Source organism: Cordyceps fumosorosea, assembly GCF_001636725.1.
Source record: "Cordyceps fumosorosea ARSEF 2679 chromosome Unknown scaffold_98, whole genome shotgun sequence".
In the NCBI taxonomy this organism is placed as follows: domain Eukaryota; kingdom Fungi; phylum Ascomycota; class Sordariomycetes; order Hypocreales; family Cordycipitaceae; genus Cordyceps; species Cordyceps fumosorosea.
In genome coordinates this window covers 395-22,995 of record NW_017387398.1, presented here as the reverse complement: position 1 = coordinate 22,995, position 22,601 = coordinate 395, and the positions used below count along the sequence as shown (strand labels likewise).

At 49.2% G+C, this 22,601-nt stretch overlaps 10 protein-coding genes across 10 annotated transcripts; 6 read left to right on the top strand and 4 right to left on the bottom strand.

The window, feature by feature from the left end:
* Nucleotides 1–347: 347 nt before the first annotated feature.
* On the top strand, nt 348–1,133 carry ISF_09921 (restless-like transposase; the record flags this gene model as incomplete). Its single annotated transcript, XM_018853520.1, has 1 exon — nt 348–1,133. The coding sequence occupies one exon, from the start codon at nt 348–350 to the stop codon at nt 1,131–1,133; it is 786 nt and encodes a 261-aa protein (XP_018699301.1).
* A 2,271-nt stretch (nt 1,134–3,404) lies between these two features.
* Nucleotides 3,405–4,903, top strand: ISF_09920 (Protein kinase-like domain protein; the record flags this gene model as incomplete). The annotated part of the gene is made up of 2 exons (XM_018853519.1): nt 3,405–3,918; nt 4,533–4,903. The coding sequence occupies 2 exons, from the start codon at nt 3,405–3,407 to the stop codon at nt 4,901–4,903; spliced, it is 885 nt and encodes a 294-aa protein (XP_018699300.1).
* Nucleotides 4,904–5,674: 771 nt separating this feature from the next.
* ISF_09919 (proline dehydrogenase-like protein) lies at nt 5,675–7,255 on the bottom strand (the record flags this gene model as incomplete). The annotated part of the gene is made up of 2 exons (XM_018853518.1): nt 5,675–6,506; nt 6,558–7,255. 2 exons carry the CDS (start codon nt 7,253–7,255, stop codon nt 5,675–5,677), a joined length of 1,530 nt encoding a protein of 509 aa, XP_018699299.1.
* Nucleotides 7,256–8,356: 1,101 nt separating this feature from the next.
* ISF_09918 (hypothetical protein) lies at nt 8,357–8,963 on the top strand (the record flags this gene model as incomplete). Its single annotated transcript, XM_018853517.1, has 2 exons — nt 8,357–8,601; nt 8,633–8,963. 2 exons carry the CDS (start codon nt 8,357–8,359, stop codon nt 8,961–8,963), a joined length of 576 nt encoding a protein of 191 aa, XP_018699298.1.
* Nucleotides 8,964–9,413: 450 nt separating this feature from the next.
* On the bottom strand, nt 9,414–10,811 carry ISF_09917 (protein rds1; the record flags this gene model as incomplete). The annotated part of the gene is made up of 1 exon (XM_018853516.1): nt 9,414–10,811. One exon carries the CDS (start codon nt 10,809–10,811, stop codon nt 9,414–9,416), a length of 1,398 nt encoding a protein of 465 aa, XP_018699297.1.
* Nucleotides 10,812–11,938: 1,127 nt separating this feature from the next.
* Nucleotides 11,939–12,880, top strand: ISF_09916 (NAD(P)-binding domain protein; the record flags this gene model as incomplete). Its single annotated transcript, XM_018853515.1, has 3 exons — nt 11,939–12,045; nt 12,117–12,482; nt 12,544–12,880. The coding sequence occupies 3 exons, from the start codon at nt 11,939–11,941 to the stop codon at nt 12,878–12,880; spliced, it is 810 nt and encodes a 269-aa protein (XP_018699296.1).
* A 1,918-nt stretch (nt 12,881–14,798) lies between these two features.
* Nucleotides 14,799–15,683, bottom strand: ISF_09915 (hexose-6-phosphate isomerase; the record flags this gene model as incomplete). The annotated part of the gene is made up of 2 exons (XM_018853514.1): nt 14,799–15,329; nt 15,390–15,683. 2 exons carry the CDS (start codon nt 15,681–15,683, stop codon nt 14,799–14,801), a joined length of 825 nt encoding a protein of 274 aa, XP_018699295.1.
* A 1,689-nt stretch (nt 15,684–17,372) lies between these two features.
* ISF_09914 (Ribonuclease H-like protein) lies at nt 17,373–19,484 on the top strand (the record flags this gene model as incomplete). The annotated part of the gene is made up of 1 exon (XM_018853513.1): nt 17,373–19,484. One exon carries the CDS (start codon nt 17,373–17,375, stop codon nt 19,482–19,484), a length of 2,112 nt encoding a protein of 703 aa, XP_018699294.1.
* A 345-nt stretch (nt 19,485–19,829) lies between these two features.
* On the top strand, nt 19,830–21,152 carry ISF_09913 (GTPase effector domain, GED; the record flags this gene model as incomplete). The annotated part of the gene is made up of 4 exons (XM_018853512.1): nt 19,830–20,219; nt 20,329–20,625; nt 20,680–20,920; nt 20,968–21,152. 4 exons carry the CDS (start codon nt 19,830–19,832, stop codon nt 21,150–21,152), a joined length of 1,113 nt encoding a protein of 370 aa, XP_018699293.1.
* Nucleotides 21,153–21,850: 698 nt separating this feature from the next.
* On the bottom strand, nt 21,851–22,316 carry ISF_09912 (hypothetical protein; the record flags this gene model as incomplete). Its single annotated transcript, XM_018853511.1, has 3 exons — nt 21,851–21,926; nt 21,973–22,235; nt 22,296–22,316. The coding sequence occupies 3 exons, from the start codon at nt 22,314–22,316 to the stop codon at nt 21,851–21,853; spliced, it is 360 nt and encodes a 119-aa protein (XP_018699292.1).
* Nucleotides 22,317–22,601: the final 285 nt, after the last annotated feature.

Sequence of the window (22,601 nt, the reverse complement as noted above, 5' to 3'; positions counted from 1 at the left end):
AGGAACTAGATAGTTGAATCAACTTACTAGCGGCCTTTCACACTTCCGTGGAGTCGGTAGCAATAAACGTGCGTAACGTATCGTATATGTAACAATGGCCCGTGTGCAGGCCTGCTCTACAGTTCACCCATCCGCTAAATAAATCCATGCATTTATTAATTAATGGCAATCCTCTTTTACTTCCATCTTAGGCTGTTGTAGCTTCGCCACTCCAGTCCCGCTAAGGCACATCCGCCAACTTACATCCCTGGGCGTGCGGAACCTCTGTCTTAGTCACAGGGATCCTAAACCTATGGAAATTTGAGAGCGGTCGCGCCAAGGGAGGCTTTCGGTCGATTGCTGACATGATGAAGCTCGACCCTCTAAAGCCGAAGGAGCAAGCCTTGTCCAACCACATCATCAAAAGTTTCAACCGAACCCATTTCCAGAACCTGCTAATGGAGTGGATTGTGGGCAATAATCTCGCCTTTGCGACCGTGGAACACAAAGAGCTTCAGGCCATATTTGAATACCTGAACCCGTCAGTGCGCATCTGTGGCGCAAACCTCACGGCCGATTCGATTCGATCGAGGGTCCTCTCGGCATATAAAGAGCATAAGGATAAGGTTATTGAAGTCCTCCAGCGAAGCCTTGGGTTGGTGCATCTCTCCTTCGACGGATGGCGGTCGGGAAATCGCCTGGCTCTCTATGGAATCGCGTGCTTCTACCGAGACGAGAACAACAAACCCTGCAAGATTGCAATCGGCGTCCCGGGGTTGTCGTCCAGGCACTCTGGCGCGAACATTGCGACCCAGATTCTCGACGTAATTGACCAGTATGCCATTCGAGACAAAGTGGGTTACTTCACTCTTGACAATGCGGAGAACAATGACACAGCTATGGATGAGATTGGGAAAGATCTCGGCTTTGACGGGAGGATGAGGCGGGGTCGTTGCTACGGACACATCCTCAACCTTTCTGCTAAGGCACTGCTATTCGGGAAGAACCTGGGTGCGTTCGAAACCGAGCTTACGGGTGATGCATTGCTGGCCGAGGCCGAATACGAGCTTTGGCAGAAGAGAGGCCCTCTGGGCAAGATTCATAACATCGTGGCGGAGATCCATCGCTCGGATCGGCTGACATACATGCTTTAGGGTCTTTAATTAGACGACATTAATAAGGCTCTAGACCTAAAGGTCCGAGTAAGAAAGCCCCTGTCTGTTGTGGTTGATAATAATACGCGATGGCTGTCATAGCTATATATGATTCGCTGTGCTATTAAGCTTCGCCCGTATCTTGCAATGTTAAGAGTCAAGCGAAGATTGGAATAGGAGCAGAAAGAGAAGCTAAAGCGCTTAACGGAGAGGAACTCAGCGAATATACCACGCATTTGCCGACTAGAGCTTGACGTTATAAGCCACGACTGGGATGCTCTCGAACATATCGTGATGATTCTAGGCCACTACGAAAACGTAGTGAAGACACTAGAAGGAGATAGCATCATAAGAAAGCGGAAGCATGGATATACTAGATCTTATGGTAATATCTAGGATGTGATCCACAGCTTCGAGTATCTACTTGGAGTGCTTGAACACTACAAGTCAGTAGCGGAAGACTTTCCAGAGCCGGAGCACTTCAAGGTTGGCATCAATCTGGCATGGGAGAAACTCGACAAGTACTATTGTAAGTTAGACGAGACGCCGATCTATTATGCAGCTCTGGCTCTCCACCCGGCATATCGGTGGGACTGGTTCACAGACCACTGGGCAGAGCACCCGGAATGGGTGGATAAGGCAAAGCACATGGTACAGGACGTGTGGGGAAGGAGCTACGCAAACCTTGCCGTTGTCGTAAATGCAGAGAACCAGGAGCCGGTTGCGAAGCGCCGGAAGCAGTACCACAACGCGTTTGAGGATCACTGCTTTGAAGCGCGCCGAAAACCGGCTGAGCAGCATCGCGCCATCGGACCGATCTTAGACGAGTATGAGGCCGGGGACGAAGCGGTTCGCGACCCACTAGAGTATTGGCATGAGAAACGACTGCGATATCCGCGTCTTCCCGCATGGCGCTGGATTTCCTCACTGTGCAGGCGATGTCGGCGGAATGCGAGAGGATGTTCTCGGCTGCTGGCCGTATGGTAACCCCGATAAGGGCTTCTCTCGACGCTCAGATCATTGGCATCTGTCAGATATTGCGCTCCTGGCTGCGAGCAGGAATTGTCGGGAATAAATGCGAGATTGGGTTGTTTTCCTTGGTAGAAAATATTGACCCTGAGGGAAGCGCGCTCACAGCAGCGGATGATGAGGCACGTGTGGTGCATCATGCTTCATCGACATGGTTGTTGGAGAAAGCGGCGCAGCACATTGACGAGGAAAACTTGTGGGAATGATGACTTCATGGCTAATATAAATGCATCGTAATATGCATATCCCACGATAACAAACAGCATGACGCAGATTGGCATGTAACAAATGCACAAAAAGTCGCATCACGTGCACGCACATACACTTGATGTACATCAATCACTCTTGAAGGTCAGTTGATACACTCAACCAGACCTCTGCTGACTAACATACACGTACATTACATCAAAGGTCTTGGTGTACGTTGATGTAGTTGATCGGAGCCCTGGATGCGAATCGAATAGGCCTACTATAGATTCGATATCGAATCGAATGCCCAGTCATTTGATTCGACATTCGTAAGAATTGGCATCGAATGAATCTATCGATTCGATTCGCATTCGATAGATGTCCAACCCTGTATGCAGCTACTTATATACTTGAATCTTTTGAGCTCTACATGTCGCGGCAGCATGCAAGCTTTACAGGATACTAGCAGTAAGCAGAGGTCAGTTTTGACGATTCTGGCCTGGCTGGGTTGAAGCTTTGAACGAACGTGGGTGCAGCCTAACATGACGTTGAGCGTGCTCGCGATATACTGACAATGAAGAGTCCATAAAATAAGTACAGCATTGCTATTGGGCAGCTGAGCGCCTTCAGCCTTGTCCGTTATCAATTCTCTCCCGTTCTAGTGGTCTAGAATTGGTCCCCAGGAACATGGGGTCCGGAGTTCGGCACAAGCGAGGGGGGCTGATTATAATGCCCAACTGTAACTGGGCGGAGCGGCCAGCCATGTCTGATCTGGATTGGATGATTAGCTTGCGCCAAAATCGCTAGTTTCATGCGACAGCAAACATCGCGGGGAGACTCTGGGGACTTTTGTCCAATTCTCCAGGGTTCAAATATGCAGTTATCCGCTCCGAAATCGTACCTACACTAAAATGCTTCCTCTTATTGCACACCTTGACGACTAACAGAGGACGATAGGTAGTCAGTCAGGTCCTCTCCTCTCCAGCTTTCCCCAAATCACATTCACATTTTCCCCAAACGCTGTCCATCTCTTGTCGCTGGTCACTGGTAACTATGGCTTGGGGGCGCGATTGGCTCTTTTTTGGCGCCGCATGGTGTCATTTCCTCGCCGGCTCACTCGTCGCCGCTGCCGCTGCTACCGATGCGCCGGTTATTCGTGGCTGCGATGGAGACGGTAACTTTGGGCCACCATTCAACGCAACTGGCACTGTCTCTTTCGTAGCAGAGAGCTTCACTCACAACAATGGCAAGCCATGGTATCTGTCAGTCGGTCTCAAGGACAGGCGTGACAAAAACGCCGCCTACCCGGGTGTGCAGACAGCGACCGGCTATCTTAGTCTACCAGACGACTATGTCCGCAGTGCCAGGACCAACACAACTCAAATGTGTGTGTACCACTTGGGACAACGAAACACGACAGCCTCGCCGGATGGCTCATGCCAGGGCGTCATTGACGACGCATGCGCCAAGTTGATTCACAAGTTCCAGGAGTCGCCATCCTTCTCGAATGGGAAATGTCCCCTGTTGCCCTCCGATGATGTTTGTGGAAGCCAAATATTCCAGTTGGGTAAGTTGTCTTTGCCAGATCACTACAGAAAAGGAAAAGGAAAAAGAAAAAGAAAAAGAAAAAGAAAAAGAAAAAGAAAAAGAAAAAGAAAAAGAAAAAGAAAAAGAAAAAGAAAAAGAAAAAGAAAAAGAAAAAGAAAAAGAAAAAGAAAAAGAAAAAGAAAAAGAAAAAGAAAAAGAAAAAGAAAAAGAAAAAGAAAAAGAAAAAGAAAAAGAAAAAGAAAAAGAAAAAGAAAAAGAAAAAGAAAAAGAAAAAGAAAAAGAAAAAGAAAAAGAAAAAGAAAAAGAAAAAGAAAAAGAAAAAGAAAAAGAAAAAGAAAAAGAAAAAGAAAAAGAAAAAGAAAAAGAAAAAGAAAAAGAAAAAGAAAAAGAAAAAGAAAAAGAAAAAGAAAAAGAAAAAGAAAAAGAAAAAGAAAAAGAAAAAGAAAAAGAAAAAGAAAAAGAAAAAGAAAAAGAAAAAGAAAAAGAAAAAGAAAAAGAAAAAGAAAAAGAAAAAGAAAAAGAAAAAGAAAAAGAAAAAGAAAAAGAAAAAGAAAAAGAAAAAGAAAAAGAAAAAGAAAAAGAAAAAGAAAAAGAAAAAGAAAAAGACGCATGCTTATTCTGAACCAATTTTAGACACGCCAATCACGCCGATACGCAGTAATTGCTCAACCAGCGTGCAGCCTGTGTTGGCTGGGCTCCCCGACGCGTACAACACCCAGCCAATCTTTGACTTGGGGTTGCCCTACGGAGACACCAAGGTGGACGCTTTTACTGCGTTTGACTCGCACGTACGTCAGTCGAATCCTGTGCTGCTCGTTTTCGGGGCCAAGCAAGACCAAGATGGCAAAATTGTCATGTATGATAGCAAGTTGCTGTGTGTAGCGCCTGTCAATGCGACGGCCGGAAGCCATGTTCCCAAGTCTTCGGCCGGTGAACTACGAGTACCAATGGCGTTGCTTTCAGTAACCGCTGCCATCACCCTTCTTGGGCTCTTTCTTTGTTGATGCATGACTGCGCTGCGGCGTGGCGTATTTGCAGGTCAACACAGAGATCATGTTCCAGTTGTGTCATTGGATCGCCATGTCGATTCAAAATTACATTAATTTATTTCGAAAGACTCATGCTTAAGTCAGAATATGTCTCGATACACCTTCTTTTGCGCGGCTTTGAGCTTGTTGTTTTCAGTTATTGCCAGTCCTCCGGCCTGGTACCAGACTGTCAGGTGTACAACGGCGGGCTCACATTACTTTTCGCCTTGGCGGTCTACATAGAATCTATCATTGTTAGCGTGCTGGGCTGGTGTGTACTAAGGAGACCACCAGGCAGGGCTGAATTGTTAGAAGCACTGTCGATGTGATAGCATCAGTCAGCGTTGATTCCGTGCAGCGGGAAACAGGTCCGAGGCCCAAGTAGACGAGTGAGGGCAAAGCTACGGTCTCCTCCTCCTCCTCTGCTTCCTTGCTGCCCGGGAGCATAGCGTCGGCGCGGCCCCTCAGCGCTCGAGACCGGACGAGTCGGGGTGCATCCACTCTCGGTAACTGGACAGCGATGGGCCGCCTTGGACGGCCGGTGGAAAAGGTAGGGGTAGCCACCGATCATGTCTTTCCCAGCCTCATGCGTAGCCAGTTCATCAAAGATCGGACGCTGCACCGTAATGGCGGTATTGTTCCGAACGGTCAATGGAACGAAGACCGCTTTAGCTTAGCAATGTGTGCTACTAGGAATCTAATATTCATATGAGCGCTATCTACCAGCGAATTGTGTTATTCTATCCGTCATCTATAGGTTGTGAGGAGCATTCCCTTGGCGCGACGCACCAGCTCGGTCCACATGGCACTCCGATCCTCTCTCGTCCGGACAACGGCGTCTCTATTCTCCTCAGCCCTGCGCAGCAAGTACTTCATACACTCTCCCCTGGTACCCCAGGCCATGTACTTGTACACGGGCAGGCAGGCGACCGCCGGCGTGGCCGTTTGTGCTGGGGACTCAGATGTGTTCAAATGGACGAGCTCGCAGCTAATCTCATCTGCCATTCCTTGCAGCTGCGCAAATAAAACTTCCGACTTTGCGCGGCCCGATGCGTAGATGGCGTAGGCTTTTCGCACCGAAGCCGCATTGTGCGTGGCGAACATGATGCTCGTCTCGGGATAGTCGCCGTTCCCTTGGAGAGTCTCGTTCCACGAGCGAGTGAGAACGCTGGCTGCCGTGGCATCATAGCAGGCATCGGTGTCGGGCTTGCTGGCGTGGAGACGCCCGGGGGGGTCAGAGTGAAGATAGGCACCACGGACCAGCTTGACACCGAGGGTAAATCCACCGTCTAGCGCCTCTGCGAGGTGCGAGGCGAGAGTCTGGGGCATGCTCTTTTTGTAGGCCTGGTATGTACCAAAGATGACAGCCTTGCCGGGGATGGTGTTGTACTTCCTGGCGAGCTGCATAGTCCAGCTGTCGATGCTGTTCTGCAGCTCGTCATGTTCGCCATCGATGAGAACTCGAACGCCGCGCTCGCGAGCACAGTCGCATACTTGATTGATGGCGTAGGTAAGATACGGTCCTGGAGGCAAGCCCTGCGCGAGCTGCTCATATGCAAGACTTCCCGCGCCCGTAAGCCTCGAAATCATTAGTACACTGGGCACAAACTTGGTATAGCTGCGAGCTTACTTGAGAGCAACAAAGTCGCCGGCTGTGGCAAGGCGCACGGTTTCCAGGGAGCCCTCGAACCAGTTGGATATCTCCCTATCCGCCTTTTTATTCGTGCCTCCTGGTCTTTTCAGCAACGGAGAGCCCTCTTTGTCGGCAGGTTCGGAGGGAGTTTCCTTGGCATACGCTAGTATCGCGCCCGTGAATCCAATATGCTTGAGATTGGCAATGCTAGCAGCCACCTCATCTGCGTCTTCGCCAGCGCAGAATTGGTCGTAAAGACACTTGTTCAAGATGAATCTCAGCCCAGTGTTGCGATCTGGGTCAAGAAATCTAGAATCGCTATATGCAAGCGTTCGCAGCACATAGAGCGATATTGAGAGCAGCTTCGCCGACGAGGAAAATGTGCTCGTGGCGAGAGACCGTATAATCATGCTCAGTGGAAGCATCGCAAGTGGCTGGAGCTTGGTACTTCTGTGGTCCTCAAATGGCTTATGATGGCTCTTGGCGTCCTCGTCTGTCCTATTCGTCGATGCCGCTCCATCTGTATGTGATAAACGTCGGACGCCACTGACTAGATTGATGCTGCTGCAGCTAACGCTCTTTCCTCGGGGTAGAGCAGTAGCCTGATGAATTTTCAGGCCGTATTGTGTCGCATCACTCATCAGTCGTCCATTCTGGCAAAGGTGCGTGCCGGCATATGCCAAAGTGTGTCGCATCTGAGCTGTGTATACTGACGAACCATGCAATGCCGCTCGTGGCTATGGCTGTGAAAAGATCAACTCTATAGCGTATTCTAACGCTTTTGGGAATTCTCACTGTCGGTGTATTATTTCATGATATCATTGACAGAAGATTTTGTGTACCCGTTGCCTTTGATATACTTTGCAGTGGGCGGGCAGTGGCTATTTGCAGCATGATCGACCCGTGACGCCATCATGACGCTGCCAAAGCGCGACCCTGTTCCGTACCCCCACGTCAATTCATAAGCAATGACATTTACCACAAGACCTTGAACAACCTTCGATACAGCTAAAGTGTTAGAAATGAAATTAATAAAAACGTCTATATTAGTAGACATGGGCCACTAGCTCTTCTCGGCCCTCATTTGGCATGCCGTGACCTTTGTTCTACAAAGGGACACTATTTATATGCAATTTATGTACAATTAGCAAGTTGAATACTAGGCGGTTTTTGGTTAGTGTACCTCGGGCCGTTACCGTATGATCAAACGGTAACGCCATTAAGGTAATTTATTAATAATTTATTCTGGATGAAAATATTTTGATTTTATTGATTCTGATTGCAATATGATTGTCACGCGACACTGCTATCGCAATGGCCAGTGCGCGTCACTCGTTTCATTATCTACCACTTTTCCTGCGTAATATTGTGAGCTTAAAAAGATTTACCTTCTTTGGAAGCAATTTCAGAAGTTAAAGTCACTCTATATTACCTATCTTTCAAAAGAGAGTTATTATCTAAGCCAGAACACCATACCGTCTCTCTTATTCCAGACAGTAACGTTTACGAGAGCCAGTCTATTAGTGTGTTATTCCTAAAGCGGATCTGGTTTTAAAATTGGCCTTGCCACCTAGTAGGGCGGGCAATGAATGATGTCAGCATGTGCTCATGACAGCGCTGCGAAACGCAAGAAACCTGGAGAAGAAAAAGTAGAGTATACGAGCGTCCCATAAGTAGCGATGCAAGAGCATCCAAGTCTTGCCCAAGGTTCCCCCTATTCTGCGTGATGTCGAGAACACTCGTTCAAAGGCAACTCAGGCTAATAAGCGTTTTTCACCCCCAAGTATTGCTTGACAATGTCCACTAAAATTGCTCCCGGAGAGGCGTTCGAGCCGCGCCAAACATACAACACGTCCGACTTCACTCCCGTCAAAGACAAATCTATTCCGCTTTCCCCCAAGCGGCAGGCTCTTCTCGACGACGTTGTTGCACTGTATTCATGCCGCCCTTCAATCGAGCGTGTGAAGCGCTACACCCCCGACGCCGTTTACGACGACCAGTTTGGCTACGCAAACAACCGCTACAAGATTGCAGGCCAGTGGTTTGCACTCCCCGAAGCTCTTTAAGGCTAGTGAGAATTTGGGCTACGAAGTCACACGGAATGATCCCGACATGATTGAGTTCAAGAACCAGCAGAAGTGGACGTTTGCCATATTGCAAAAGACTGCCACTATCGACTCTATGGTTACTCTGAAGCTGGATCCAGAGACTGTGGATCAGGACTTTATTCGCATCAAGTACCATAAAGATCAAGCAAACGAGAAGGATTACAGTCACCAAGGTCTAGGTTTCAATTTTAAGAAATGGCAGGCCGATAATGTTCCCAAGTACATTAACTCTGAGGAGGTCAAGTATCCTGAGAAGAACAAAGACGCGGCTACCCAACCCCCAAATAAGGAATAAGAAAATGGATCAAGTCAGTAGTCTATACCTACGATGAGGTTTAGTTGGAGGTCACGGTTGAGTAATTTTTTTGAGATTAAACGACGAATTATTCTGCGACTGTCTTATTATAAGAAACTAAGCCATGCAAGTAGGCGAAGGGGCTCGTTTTTTCAGCTCGACCGCCAGCGACCTCGTCGGTAATCACAGAGGGCGAACAGCAACATACATAGTTAACTACAGTACCTATGTTCATAGGTAGGGAGGGAGGGTACTTCTACTTTGCTGCCTCTGTGCGCCAACTCATGTCCATCCGTGTTCGGATTGCCGTTTTAATCCTGGCCGCGTCTCAAAAATGTATTTTTTTGCCAGTAGCTAATTTTATTTACTGAAGAAACTTATCGCTATTGCACAATTTTGTTGTTTAGCATCCAAGGCGTCGTCAAAAACTGATGCCTTTTTTATTAGCGGTTAGCCAGCCTGGTAGATACCCAGGGCAGCGACATGAGGGTTGATTTGCGTCAAGTTGTATGGGGTTACATAAAGGTCCACGTCCGTCAGCGCCAAAAACATTGTGCCATTTACAGCCGGGTTCCCTTCCCAGGTCGATGCGTTTGGCTGAATAGTGTATGCAGATCTGTTTTGCAAGTTCACATTCTGAAGCGACGTGTAGGTGACATTCAGCTGTGAGATCCAGGCTGCAAACTTGGGCTCCTGTACGTTGCTAGACGTGATGTAGCTGTTGTTTGGTCCCACCGGTTGCCCAGGCTCATCCCATTGAAGGAAAACCTGCCGGCCAGGGTAAGACAGCGGGATACTGCGGGTCTGGGAAATTGCTGCTGAGCAGTCCATCGCCTTGTCGGTTGCGTTGACACAAAGCTCCGAGCTGGAAATGTTGGCAGTCGACAGTGTGTTGCTTGACCCGGCTATCGTTTCGTTCCACGCAGCCGAACCATTGATGAGAGCCGGGTTGGGTTGGTTGAGAATATGCAGCGCTGGGAAGTTTTGCCAGACGAGACGAGTTTGATTCGCTGGACAACTGGAGATGTACGGAGCCAGCAAGGTCCATGCCCAGCTCTGGGGAATACCAACGGTGTGCCACTCCGGCATCGGGAACTGCCCTCCAAACTGGCGGAAAATCAGCTGCTGGCGCGCTTCAACAGTGATGCTTTGAAGAAGCAACTGCGCGGCAGGTCCCGAATTCAGATGAGACAAGAAGCCGTAAACTCCGGCTTCGCCCCAGCGAGTGAGCTTCTGGTTGAAGTCGATGTACTCTCTGACGTTGGAGACCGGGTAGTTGTAATTGCATTGCATGGGCGCTTGCGGCCCAAGCATATTGGTAATGACTGTGGCGTGCCCGATCTCTTGCTCGGCCATGTACTGGAGAAGATATCTGGATTCGGCGTCGATCCCATACTCTTCAAACTCGCTGTCTTGAAACCTTTCCAAGCCCCAGCGGAACAAGTCTAACTCAATCCACTCCTGATAAAGTGCCAGAGCGAGCGACTGGTAGTCAAAGTCGCTCTGCACTCGGTACACTGGCGCGAATCCGTTGGTACCGATACCTCCGTTAGGTGTGAATGGGGCCGGCAATTCTGCATGCAGCTTGCCATCTGCAGGGTAATCATAAGAGTCATTTGCGGGGGGCAGAGCTGGGACAGAGGGCGCAACAACGGCCGTTGAAAGAGCCCCGGTAGTGGTTGCTGGCGAGCCCGTGTACGGTCCATGAGACACTGTTGCTTGGGTCACAGTGGTTGGGGCGGTTTGATCTGCTGCTAATGTAGAGCCTTGTCGTCGGTGCAAGTATGGTACTGCCTGAGCAATGCCCAGCAATACAAATAAGGTGGCCAAGGATGCTGCTTTGGCCATGATTGCTGTAATAACATAGGCGTAACTACTTTTATATTGAATCCTTTTCATCTTTTTCTAACAAGGAATGGCATAAGTACATTTATAGCACTCACTCGAAACTCCGCGCCTCTATACAAGAGAAGAACGACTAACACGGGGGGTAATTTTAAGATGATTCATTTCTGCATCATGGAAAATGAATAGATAGCATCTAACTAATATAACCGAGCGCTTACGTAGCTGTCGGCTGCTGGAAATAATTCTCCTATTGCGCGTTAGTGGCCATAGAACTTTAATCCACAGAATTACATAGCTTGATGCAGATCTTCGCCTGACACGGCCACTTCGGTCCACCACTATTAACTTTGCTAAGTCTTGATATCATTCTGACCCCTTAGTGAGGCGCATTATTCTCAGAAAGGATGCATGGTACAGATCTCGTTATAATGTCTCGATTACTCGGCCGCTTTATTTGCAGTTATATCTAAGTCTTAATATCATTCTGACCTTTTGTTATACGACCTTTTCTCGACCGAGGAAGACTGTTTCTGTTCATCATTGCGTCACCTACTACAGGCATAGCATTGAAGCTGTAGCTATTGCAGCATATGACGAGGCTAAATTAGGTTTCGAATCACAAAGTATCGTAAGTGGTAAATGCACCACCTTTTAACTTCTTATTAGATAAGCAGGTAATTTATTGTAGTGTATGCAGTATGGAGGCAATATAAATAGAGTGTAGCTTTCCTATCCACTGCATTCAACCTAAACTCAAGCTACACCTTATTCCGTTGTTAAACACAACCAATGAACAGATTGCAGCAAAATACTTTTGCAGCCGTCATTCAGTCTCGACTATATTCGTTTATTGCACACCGACAAGTTTTACCCACAAATCTACGCACCCCACAGAGAGTTGCTTTAAGGCTACTGCCCATAGTGTATTCCTTACCCTCATCTAGGAGTCATAAGACGTTATTGCCTCGGCCGTTTTCCTTAATGTCGAAAAGTCAAGACGGCAGCTTCAAGCCTGTGCCAGAGGCACAGGCTCAAGATCTTCCAGGGTATACTGCAGGCCAATTAATAACTTCTGGAATAGAAACGAAATACCAACTGACAAATAAATGAATAGATTAGAGAAAGACATGGTGCCAGGAAGCGAGCCAACCAAACTGGAGGGCCAACACCAGCACCATGAATATCTTGCGGCAGGCAAATTAAAGGGCAACAAAGCTCTGGTCACGGGCGGAGAGTAAGTTTTTCGACAGCTACCTTTTTGAAGTCGTTGCCAATAAAAATGCTAATTAACCCTTCTGCCCCTAGTTCTGGCATCGGCCGCTCGGTAGCAGTCTTGTTCGCTCGAGAGGGCTCTGATGTCACGATTGTGTATCTTCCAGAAGAAGAAGAGGATGCAAAAGAGACCAAAAAAATGGTCGAGAACGAAGGTAGAAAGTGTCTATTGATCCCGGGAAATTTGATGGATAAAGACACTTGTCTTGATGCAGTCAACAAGCATGTCAAGGAATTTGGCGTTATTCACACGCTTGTTAACAACGCCTCCAAGCAAATCATGTGTACCGATTTTGCCGAAATTGACCTCGACAATGTCGAGAGCACATTTAGGAGCAATATTCTGCAAATGTTTGCCATGACGAAGTTTGCGTTGCCTCATATGCGCAAGGGCGGGTCGTATGTTCTTCTACCCCAACCTCATACTCAAAGTCTCCGTCTTGTCACTAACGTTACATAGAATCATCAATACGACATCTACTGTCGCCTTTCGAGGAACGGCTGCAATGGTGGATTACTCAGCAACAAAGGGTGCCATTGTCTCTTTCACCAGGTCCTTAGCGAAGCAGCTGCTGCCCAAGGGTATCCGCGTAAACGCGGTCGCCCCTGGGCCGGTTCATACCCCATTGCAGCCTGCTTCACGACCACCAGAGCAGATGGAAGGATTCGGAAAGTCGTCCCAGATTGGACGACCTGGCCAACCAAGTGAAGTAGCGCCCAGCTTCATTTTTCTCGCCTCCAAGGACTCAGAGCTGTATTATGGCCAGGTGTTACACGCATATCCGCTTGGAGATTAGCTATAATAACAGGTAGAGAGTTATGTGTGAATCGATGAAGTAATATACCAAGTTATGTATTGAGATTCCTTAAAAGACGTCCTATTGTGTCTAGCTAGATAATCTCCTGGCTGACAAGGCTGCCTTACGGTAGTACTAGGTAGTTAGTAGTAGGCGTCTTTTTTATAGTTGATAAATTATTCTTGCACTGGCTAGACAGAATCTAGGGTACCGCCATGGCACGAAAGGTAATCTGTAATTAGGCTACTTCTATGACAAGATAGTGACGTCGGTATATCCCCTATAGCAACCTAATCTATGCAATTTGCTTGAACATCTCGTCTGGCAGTAGATGCTATTCGCCCAGCCCGAACACGATTTTTTCTTCCCACCGTATATTGGATTTACACATCCAACAAAACACGGAATCGCCGAGTGTATGTGCTTGGCTGGCGATCAATCATGACAGTCTCCTTCTTGGACGCGATTGATCTGCTACAGAGAACAGCCAGTAGAGAGACACCGCAAGCTCAATCATCAGAAACCATCCCTATAGTTACACGATTGGAAGAATTGCTACCACTTAATGTTGCAGCCCTCGAGCAACGCCTGTTTATAGCACCTCTGCTATGGACGGCTTTCTCGTCTGCTCTTCGGCCACAAGCCACGCGACACCGGATTCTCCTGCGACATTCACCGTTGTAGGTACAGTTGTCCCGGGACAGAACCTACCGAAATGTACTGTTCCGCTTTGGGAGAGCGCAGGCATCTGTATAGAGGTAATGACGGGCGGCCCGTTTCCTGTGGAAGACGACGATTTCAAGGATCTGAACGCCTGTGTTCCTGTGGAACATTTGTCGGCCTCTATCTCTGTTAACTTGAAGACTGGTCATGCCACAAAGTCCATCATTGTTGCGCACGCCGTTACTGCAGGAGCGAGCCGCCGGGCGAAGGGGACTGACCTAGCAATGGGCCCGTCCCTGGTCGTCGCTGGCCAGCGAGGACTTTCATCCCATCTGCTACCGCTTCTATCTGCCGAAGTCGGATCCATCTGCGTGGCTTCGAGGCCCGTGGTCGGCATCTGGCCTGCAGACAACGAGTTCGTGTCTCATGCGTCGAATGCGCGTATAGACAATGGGCCATACCTGATGGCTCTGTGTCGGGACTTTGATGCCGACCCGGTGTTTATAGGCTACGTAGATGACGATAAACAAAACCACAACAAATACAAAGGGTAGCCGAGACAGGCCGATTTTCTAATAGAGTCAGCACGCGCGCCGTCTCTGTGGGGAAGTTTGACCTTGTCCAGCCTGCTTTGATGAGCTGCGGAGCGGACATTCTGTTTCATGGTCTTTCTTTTCGCCCCGAACACCCCGTGTTGTTTGCGACTTTGCCCTCGAACTTGCCATGTTGCTCGCATCAAAGACATCACATATGGTATTGTAGCAGACAGCGAATTAATAACGGGCAAGAAGTTGTTGCGGCAGATTAAGAGATCACCCTATAAAGCCAAGTGTTGGCAGGCTAGCCTCCAACTGTTGCAAGCACTTCCATATCAGACTCCGCCCGCATCTCGATGGTAGTATCAGGAGCAATGAAAAAGATCTGGCCCTGCTTGAGCTCAAAGCCCAGTCCTTCTCCGAGCACCTTCCCATATCCAGAAATGACAATAGCCACAGTCGGGCTCCGACGGTTCCAGACCAGCTCTCCGCTCCCCGCATCCAATTTCACCTTGAACACGCCAAACTCCTCAATGGGTGGTGAGTACACCGTGATGCACGTATCCTCCTTACCACCACCACTTTCGTCTCCGTGCGACAGCTGCTTTGCAGGCAGACGGATATTTTCCGGGTGTGTCTCAGGCCCGAACAAGAGCGTCTCGCAGAATACATCGGCATTATCACGATCTGCGGCAGGACACAGGCCGTTGGCCAGCATATTACTCAAAGATGTCGCCCGAAATGTAGCAGTGGACGCCACCGGCAGGGATAAAGATGGCCTCGCCGGCTTCAAGCACAAAGTAATTCATACAGAGCACGGCCACCAGAGTCCCGGGATCGGTGTTGGTGTACTGTGCTTGCAGTTGGCCAAGAACCCGAAGGAGGTAGTTTGACGTCTGCGAGCCGGTGCTCTTAGAATCTTGCTCGAAATGTACTTTCAAGTCCTCTTGAATGGCTTGGATAGTATCAGAATCGATTTTTAGTAAGCCGCGTACGACATGGCGCAGGGTCTCGTCAGTCCATGATGTTGTGGACGGCACAAAGCGACGGAGGTTGGGCGTGTTGAACAAGGGCGAGATACGATCAAGCGGCTTCCAACCAGCAAAGAGCTCAAAATGCGACAGAGCAATTGCGATCTCAGGTTTGTGGTTAGAATCCGGGAATCTCTCGGGGTTTTGTTGGTGCAACCGGGCAGCCTGGGCCTTATTGGGATGGACTTGCAGCGGAAGGGCCTTGGCTATGGAGAGGATCTGTGTGATGCGTGTTATTAAGAAAGTAAGGAAAGCATTCTATGGGAGGAAAGTAATGACCTTTGGCAGGTATGGCAATTGATCGCCAAATTTGTCGACAGAATGCTTACCAAGAAGCTTCATCTTGTTATTTCGCAGCATATCGCCGAGGTCTTGGCGATCCCTCAACCGAGCCGGAAAGTCAGGGTAGTCCCCAAACCACATCTCAGAATAGTGTTCATTTTCGTCGACTCGAAAATCGTCTCGGGACGTCGCTGCACACAGGCGTGCTGCGAGAGATTTGGTTCCTTTGCGACCCCACGGGTAGTTGTTGCATGTGCCGTAGAGCCCGAATGCTGTTGGGTGTATTTCCATTATCTCGACTGGAAATGGATGAGACTGTCTGAATTGAAACCGGGGATTCGTTTGGGTATTGCTCGCAGAAATGCAACTTGAAAAAAAAAATCCGGAGGCGAATGCACATTATTATGACAAACAATTTGCTCAGGTGCTCCAGTCATTAACAAGTCTTGACCTCAGTGTGACGATGTCTAGTCAAATGCACTAATTCTTAATTCGGCCATGATAATCCACAGCTACTTAAAGAAGTGTTTTTAGAATTCAGGGCAGGTAAAAGTAGTAATGGGGGATTAGGTTGTTCTGTTATACATATTTTTCTAGTTCCGATGGTTCATGGCCTTTCTTTTCCAAGCTTGCAAGGGGGTTAGGCCAAGGTGTATTGATGAAGCTATGTAGTTAGCACGTCCAAAAGCCTACACTAGGGCGCCGACCGACGTAATAGCCACATCAAATCAAAAGAAATAAGAATACAGAGGCGGAAACTGACGAAATGCCGTACTTCTCGGCAGAAAAAACTTTCATTGGAAAGAGAAATTTTTATTGCATCGCCAAAAGCCACGCATTTCAATGCGGCATTATGCTACTGCCACTCACCGAAGGATGCTGCTGATGCCTGACCGCGATCCAAATCTCAGCACTCGGCAGGTTTGTGAGAAGCCGGTGGGCTAAGCATGCTGGCTAGCTGGGCCCTTCTGAGCGATCGTGACTGGCGTCCTCCAGAGCGAAACACAGAATTACGGTGACGGACGGGCGTTGTGTCTTCTGCGTCATGGGCAACCTTCTGTCGTTTGTGCAGCCTAGACGGGTTCTCTCCTCTCGGAAGGGTCATCAGTATGACCATTGTCAGAACTGGTCACCCTCCCGCGCTTGGCATAGGCCGCACGGTGTGTCACCGGTGCCAGAAGTAAAATGTACAATGTATTGATTACCTGCCTGCGGCAAAATTAAATGACAATGTGCGGAGATGTATAGAGAATATGCGAAGCCAGTATTGCCTACACGCCCGCTAATCCCTTGTCGCCGCTATAGACAATGCTACATTTGTCACGCAGCCCAGTCTCCGTGTGCATCACCTCCCTCTTCGAGTCACCCTCTGCTTTGCTGGAGGCGACGAGCGCCAGTATAGCTGACAGACATATATCCATAGCGCAAAGATGGCCGTCGCTGTAAGGACGCTGCGAGACCATTGCGCATCGTCAATTGCCGGGATGCTAGTGGGAGTCAGCGCAATGAGCGAGTTTAGTACGAATGGGCTAGGCGCAGGTCAGCATATCTGGGCACATGGTTAAATATGGTTATTTGGGGAGCCGTAACCATAACCACGAATAACCAGCAAACTCAGAACCATAACTGGTTATAACCACATAACCATATTATAACCATAACTGGCAAGGTGGTATCATGTGATCTAAACCCACTCAGTTGCATCTAATATCTGACCATCAATATCGTCATCTTCATCCATCACCGAGGCTTCCATAGGAAGGCCCATGCCACCAGACATGTAATTAATCGGTGTGATTAATTAGTGATTAATTGAATCTGAATCCGAGCCTAGGATTAATTAACTGAATCACTCTCCCCAGGATTAATTAAGTTTCAGCGATTCATTAAAGTGGGCCATCCAGAAAGTGCAATAAGATCATTGGGCGGTTCCGCCCCTTAACTCGCGTCCCTAAAAACATCAGTCAAGGCGTAGCAAACATGGCGGCGATCTCGGTACCATTCTTTGACGTGACCGGCGAAGATGTCTCCACGTGCGAGTCACAACACTCGGAGTCCCCCTGCTCCACGACTCTTGGAAAGCGCTCTCGAACACCCACCGCGCTAAGCATTTGGGCAGAGAGCCGACAACCGAACTGTCACGAGCCCGAGCGCAACAGGCACGGCCAGAAGATTTGGTACTGCAAACGCTGCTCCTACTCTCAAGCCTCCCATAATAGAGTACGAAGCCATCTCCGGGACAAGCACTGCATATGGATTGCTGAACAACAAACAGCCAAGAAGCTTGGCCAAGACATTGCCATCGACAGGCTGTTCAAGCAACAAGCTGCAAGACAAGAAGGCCACGATATTGAACAAGATAGGCACCTTCGAGCTGCTATCCATGAAGAGGCGTACAACCAGGCGTTAGTCAACCTTATCACTGTGCATAGCTTGCCGTATAGCCTTGTTGAGTGGCCAGAATGGTATGCCGTACTTCATACTGTCAATCGCATGGCGCCGGCTACAGTCACGCAGAGCCGGGGGCAAGTCCCGAGGCTTTTGGAGGCCAGCTTTTCGTCCCATCGCGAGGCTCTAGCATGCAATATTGCCGCTTCCGTCACTCAGATACATTTTACTATCGACACCTGGTCCTCTCCCAGTCAGCATGGTCTTCTTGCTATTGTGGCCCACTTCATCAACGACGAGAGTAGGCAGCCACGCAAGGCTTTGCTTGCCCTACGAGAGCTCAAAGGTGCACACAGCGGCGATTCCCTAGCAGAGATCTTCACGGAAGTTATTGATTCATACGGGATGCGCGACAGAATCGGCTACTTCACCCTGGACAATGCATCCAACAATGACACCATGCTGCGCGCTCTCGCCAACACCTTCGGCTTCAACCCAGCTCACCGCCGGCTGCGCTGCCATGGCCATATCATCAACCTGGCCGTGCAGGCATTCTTGTTTGGGAAGAACAAGGATGCTTCCGATGAGGCGATGCGTCAGGTGACAATGCTGTCCCGCAGGGAGCATGACGGCGTGGGCAGAAGGGCTGAAACAGCGCAGTCCTGGCGACAACATGGGCCTCTTGGGATGTTGCACAATCTGGTGGTATGGATTCGCTCATCGACGCAACGGTATCAGGCTTTCGTGCAGGCAGCCGGACGTATGATCCCGCAAGACAATTCAACAAGATGGAACTCATGGTACCGTATGATCCATGTTGCTCTCAGCCTCCGAAAGGAGGTCAATAGTTTCATCGATGACAGATACTCCGACAGTGATATTGGACTTGATTATCTTCATCCAGAGCATTGGCAGGAGCTGCAGGAGCTACACTCTTTTCTAGAGCCGTTTTACGAAGTAACCAAAGATACTCAGTGGGACAAGTCTTCATTGGATGAAGTGATTTGCTCCATGGACTTTTTTGTCACGCACTACAAGGCTGCCATGAAGCGGTACCGAGGCAACGTCACAATGACTGATCGAATTATGACGAGTTGGTACAAATTCGACGATTACTACACCCGAACCGATGATAGCCCGGTCTATGCAGCTGCCATTCTGCTTCACCCCAGCCTCCGGATGGCGCATATGACAGAAGCGTGGAAAGACCAAGCTCAGTATATTGAACCGGCGATCCGAGCTGTGCGTACACTGTGGGAAGACTTCAAGCCAGAGAAAGAGCCTGAAGTTGAAGAAGACATATCTGCTTACGAGGCGTATAAGAAACGAATCTATCAGTCCTCATCCACTCACGATGAGTTCGATCGATTCATCGAGGGGCCCGCTTTGCCAATTGGAGCATCCTCTGCCCTTTCTTGGTGGCTTGAGACTACTCAAAAAACATCGTATCCTTCGCTTCAACTCTTTGCCATAAGCATTTTCTCTATACCAGCGATGTCGGCGGAGGCCGAGAGAGTGTTCAGTGGGGCAAGGCGTACTGTTTCCTGGGATAGAACCCGGATGTCTCCGAAGATGCTGGAATGTACAGAGTGTCTGAAACACTGGATTGGTAACGGCCTTCTTGATCGGCCATTTCCACGTTCAGACCCGTTTGGTATTGAGCTAGATACTGATGAAGCCAAAGCAGCAGTGGATGATTCGTAGACTCCTGAAGCAGGTGCACTGGGCACAGCAAGACGATGCTGGGACTGTGAATTACGTAATGAATCATTGAATCATTAATTAATCCTTGAATCCAAAGTGCTGATTCAGTAATTCATCTGAATCCAGCTCAGGATTCAGATTAATTGATTAATTACATGTCTGGCGGGCCTTTCAGTACAGAACGTGGGCATTAAATCTCTGAGGACCCGTCTGAGTAAAGTACTCGTGCGGCAGATTTCTTCTGAGCTCCCAAGCCTTATTGACGAAATCACTAAGTTGTCTGCCGAATGCCAGAAACGCCTCCAGAAGCTCGGTTTGCCCCGTAACACCATTTATGAACAGAGAATGTATCTCATCCAGATTAGCCAAGCCTTTCAAGCCTTGCTTCAGGCTGCGGCCAATGGTGCGTACAACGACTCATACTTTGGTAATGCTATGTCTTCGGTCGGCTACCAGAAGCGTCTCCGAGCTGTGGTTCAGAGTCTGAATCGAGGCTTTGCGGCAAAAATGGCCTTCGATGGCCGGCGATACGAAGTTGTAGAGGACGGCGAGGAAGTTGGGTCGGAACGCCACGGCCACCTGACTCGAGACCAATACATTGAAAAAATTGTTTTGGTAATTCAGAAAGGTCGAGGTAGAGAACTACCTGGTATGTTCAACCCAATGATTGTTACGGAGCTATTCAAGGAACTCTCATCGCCGTGGGGAAAGATTGCCGAGGACCACGTCCTGGAAGTGTGGAAAGCGATTCGGCTGTCGTTGAACCACCTCGTCACTCGCCGACTCCACTACGGTCAAATCGATCTTGGCTGGCGTCTTTGAGCCACATCTGGATTCTTTGCAGAAGGTCCTGCACGAAAAGCTCTCTGGGCTGCTGAAGCCACACCGAACCGGCCACCCCATCACCTACAACCACTACTTTACGGAAGCTCTACAAAACATCCGCAAGGAGCGTGAAAAGTGCAGACTTGCCGCATTGATACAGGAGGAATTTGGGGCGGTTTCTTTGGTATCCAAAACCTCGATCAGCAGAACGATGGACTTTGGGCAGTTTCTTGAGCGACTGCTTGATCCGCGGGAGGCAGATATGGATCATTTTGCCGCTTCTGACGCACTTGACTGCCTGGATGCCTACTACAAGGTAAGACACCATCACGCGCCTATGGCAGCGTGAAGCTAACCAATGTTCGACTAGGTTGCTATGAAGCGATTTATAGATGACGTTGCGGTCGAGGTCATCGAGGCTTGTCTGGTGGGAAAGCTGAACGAAATCATGGATCCGACGTCCATTTTCACGATGAAGGACGCTGACATCACCCGAATTGCTGCAGAGACGGAAGAGAGTCGTGCGGCACGTAAGGAGCTCGAGACGAAGCTGAAAGTCCTCAGCAGCGGAAGTGAAATTTGCAAGACATTTGCAGCACTTTATGTCAATGGTTAGGCTGGTGTCCTGTCGGGTCGAGTGGCTTCTAACATTCTATAGCCCTGGACAACGAAAACGAGAGCAGCGACAACACGACCGATCGATTCAGTGATACTGGAAGCGAACAGTCTGCTACTGGTTCTGTAGCAACAGCGGGGAGCGCTGTTGACCTAGCTGATAGCTCTGCTCCTGAGGCTGTATTGGCTGATGATCTGATCTATGAGGCGGAGCCGGTAGTTGAGTAGCCTCATACAGAGTCGACTCCTGAATCGGTGGAGGATGTGTGGGTGGCGTTTCATCCAAGAGCAAGAAGGGTAAGAAAAATAAGAAGAAAAGGGCAGTGTTCAATGAACCAAGGCTCGTTGAGGCAGAATCTACCCTTCAGGACGACGGCTTCTCTGGCACTTGAGGCACGAGGATGAGGTAAACGGAAAGAAGTCATCGTGTAGCTTTCTGTTGCAGAACTGTCATGGACAGAAAATCCAATGTTGATTGGCCGCACTGCGTCTATTTTGTATCTCCGTTAGCAAGGCAATGGCAGGAAGCTCTCTCGCACAGTTTCTGTTGTTTTGGCAAAGTTGCAGTAGAATGCGATGCATCGATCGATGCGCACCGGTCTATTATTATATCTGAGGTGATACCGTCTATTCATCAACGCTGGCCTGCCACGTAAAAAAAGGTGCTTAGCGTAGGGCGGTGGCTAGACGGCGTGGATCTCTACGGCAGCCTATAGGGGTCACTGTTGCAAAACTCAGAAAGGCACAATCGAAGGCGTATGCGGTCTAAGACAGTACCCACAGTACTTTGGACCATGTACCTCATGGCGCGACTAATCTGTAGGAAACTGATCGAATTTTCAATTCCGAGGCGGAGCGGAGCAGCAGCGGAATAGCAGCGGCCATATCTGGCAGATTATCATTATACGCTTAACCCATCATGAACCTCAATCATCTTCCTCATCCGCCTCTCCAGCATCGCCACCTTCCTCCTCGCTCTCTGGCTTATTAAGCCTCTGAGTCCTAAGTCAGTACCAAGATAGTAGTCCGGTCTTGTGAATGCACTCACGATCCAGAGCCGAGCGGCGTCTGCGAGTGCCTCCAGCGCCAAATTTTCCGTTCCTTGAAAGTCTTCTCGAGCGAGTCAACTCGCGAAGCAATAGCGGGAACGGACTGTGCAGCGGTCGACGGTATAGCACCACAGGCACGTAGCTGCTGTGCCGCGTACTGCGCAGCATTGCGCCAGGCGTCGTCGGGCTGGCCATTAGCGTCTCTGATCTGCCGATTCAACCGCCAAAAAACACGTACGGCCGCAACGGCGCCAGCGGGCACCTAGATATACAAGCATGTAAACGGCCGGGTATAATTCTTGTCCAGCGAAGGTTTACCTACAGGCTTACAAGTGTGTCCCATTTTGGCGCAGTCCCAACATGCCGCACCAGTATCTATCTTGTCAGCACTTTCAAGGCCAGAGATGCTCTGCAGGATAGTGGTCTTACTATCTTGGGACGCACACTCGTGGCCAGGCGCTTTTGTGGCGCGAGTAACACATGGGCGGCAAGGGAAATCACGCTGCGAGCCGATAGGGGGGGCTTTCTTCGTTGACTGTTTCCTCTTCTGCATCCACAGGCCCATTAGCTATTTCTACCCGTCAATACAACGACGAATGGTCTCACCGTAACCTTGCTTGGGGTTGGG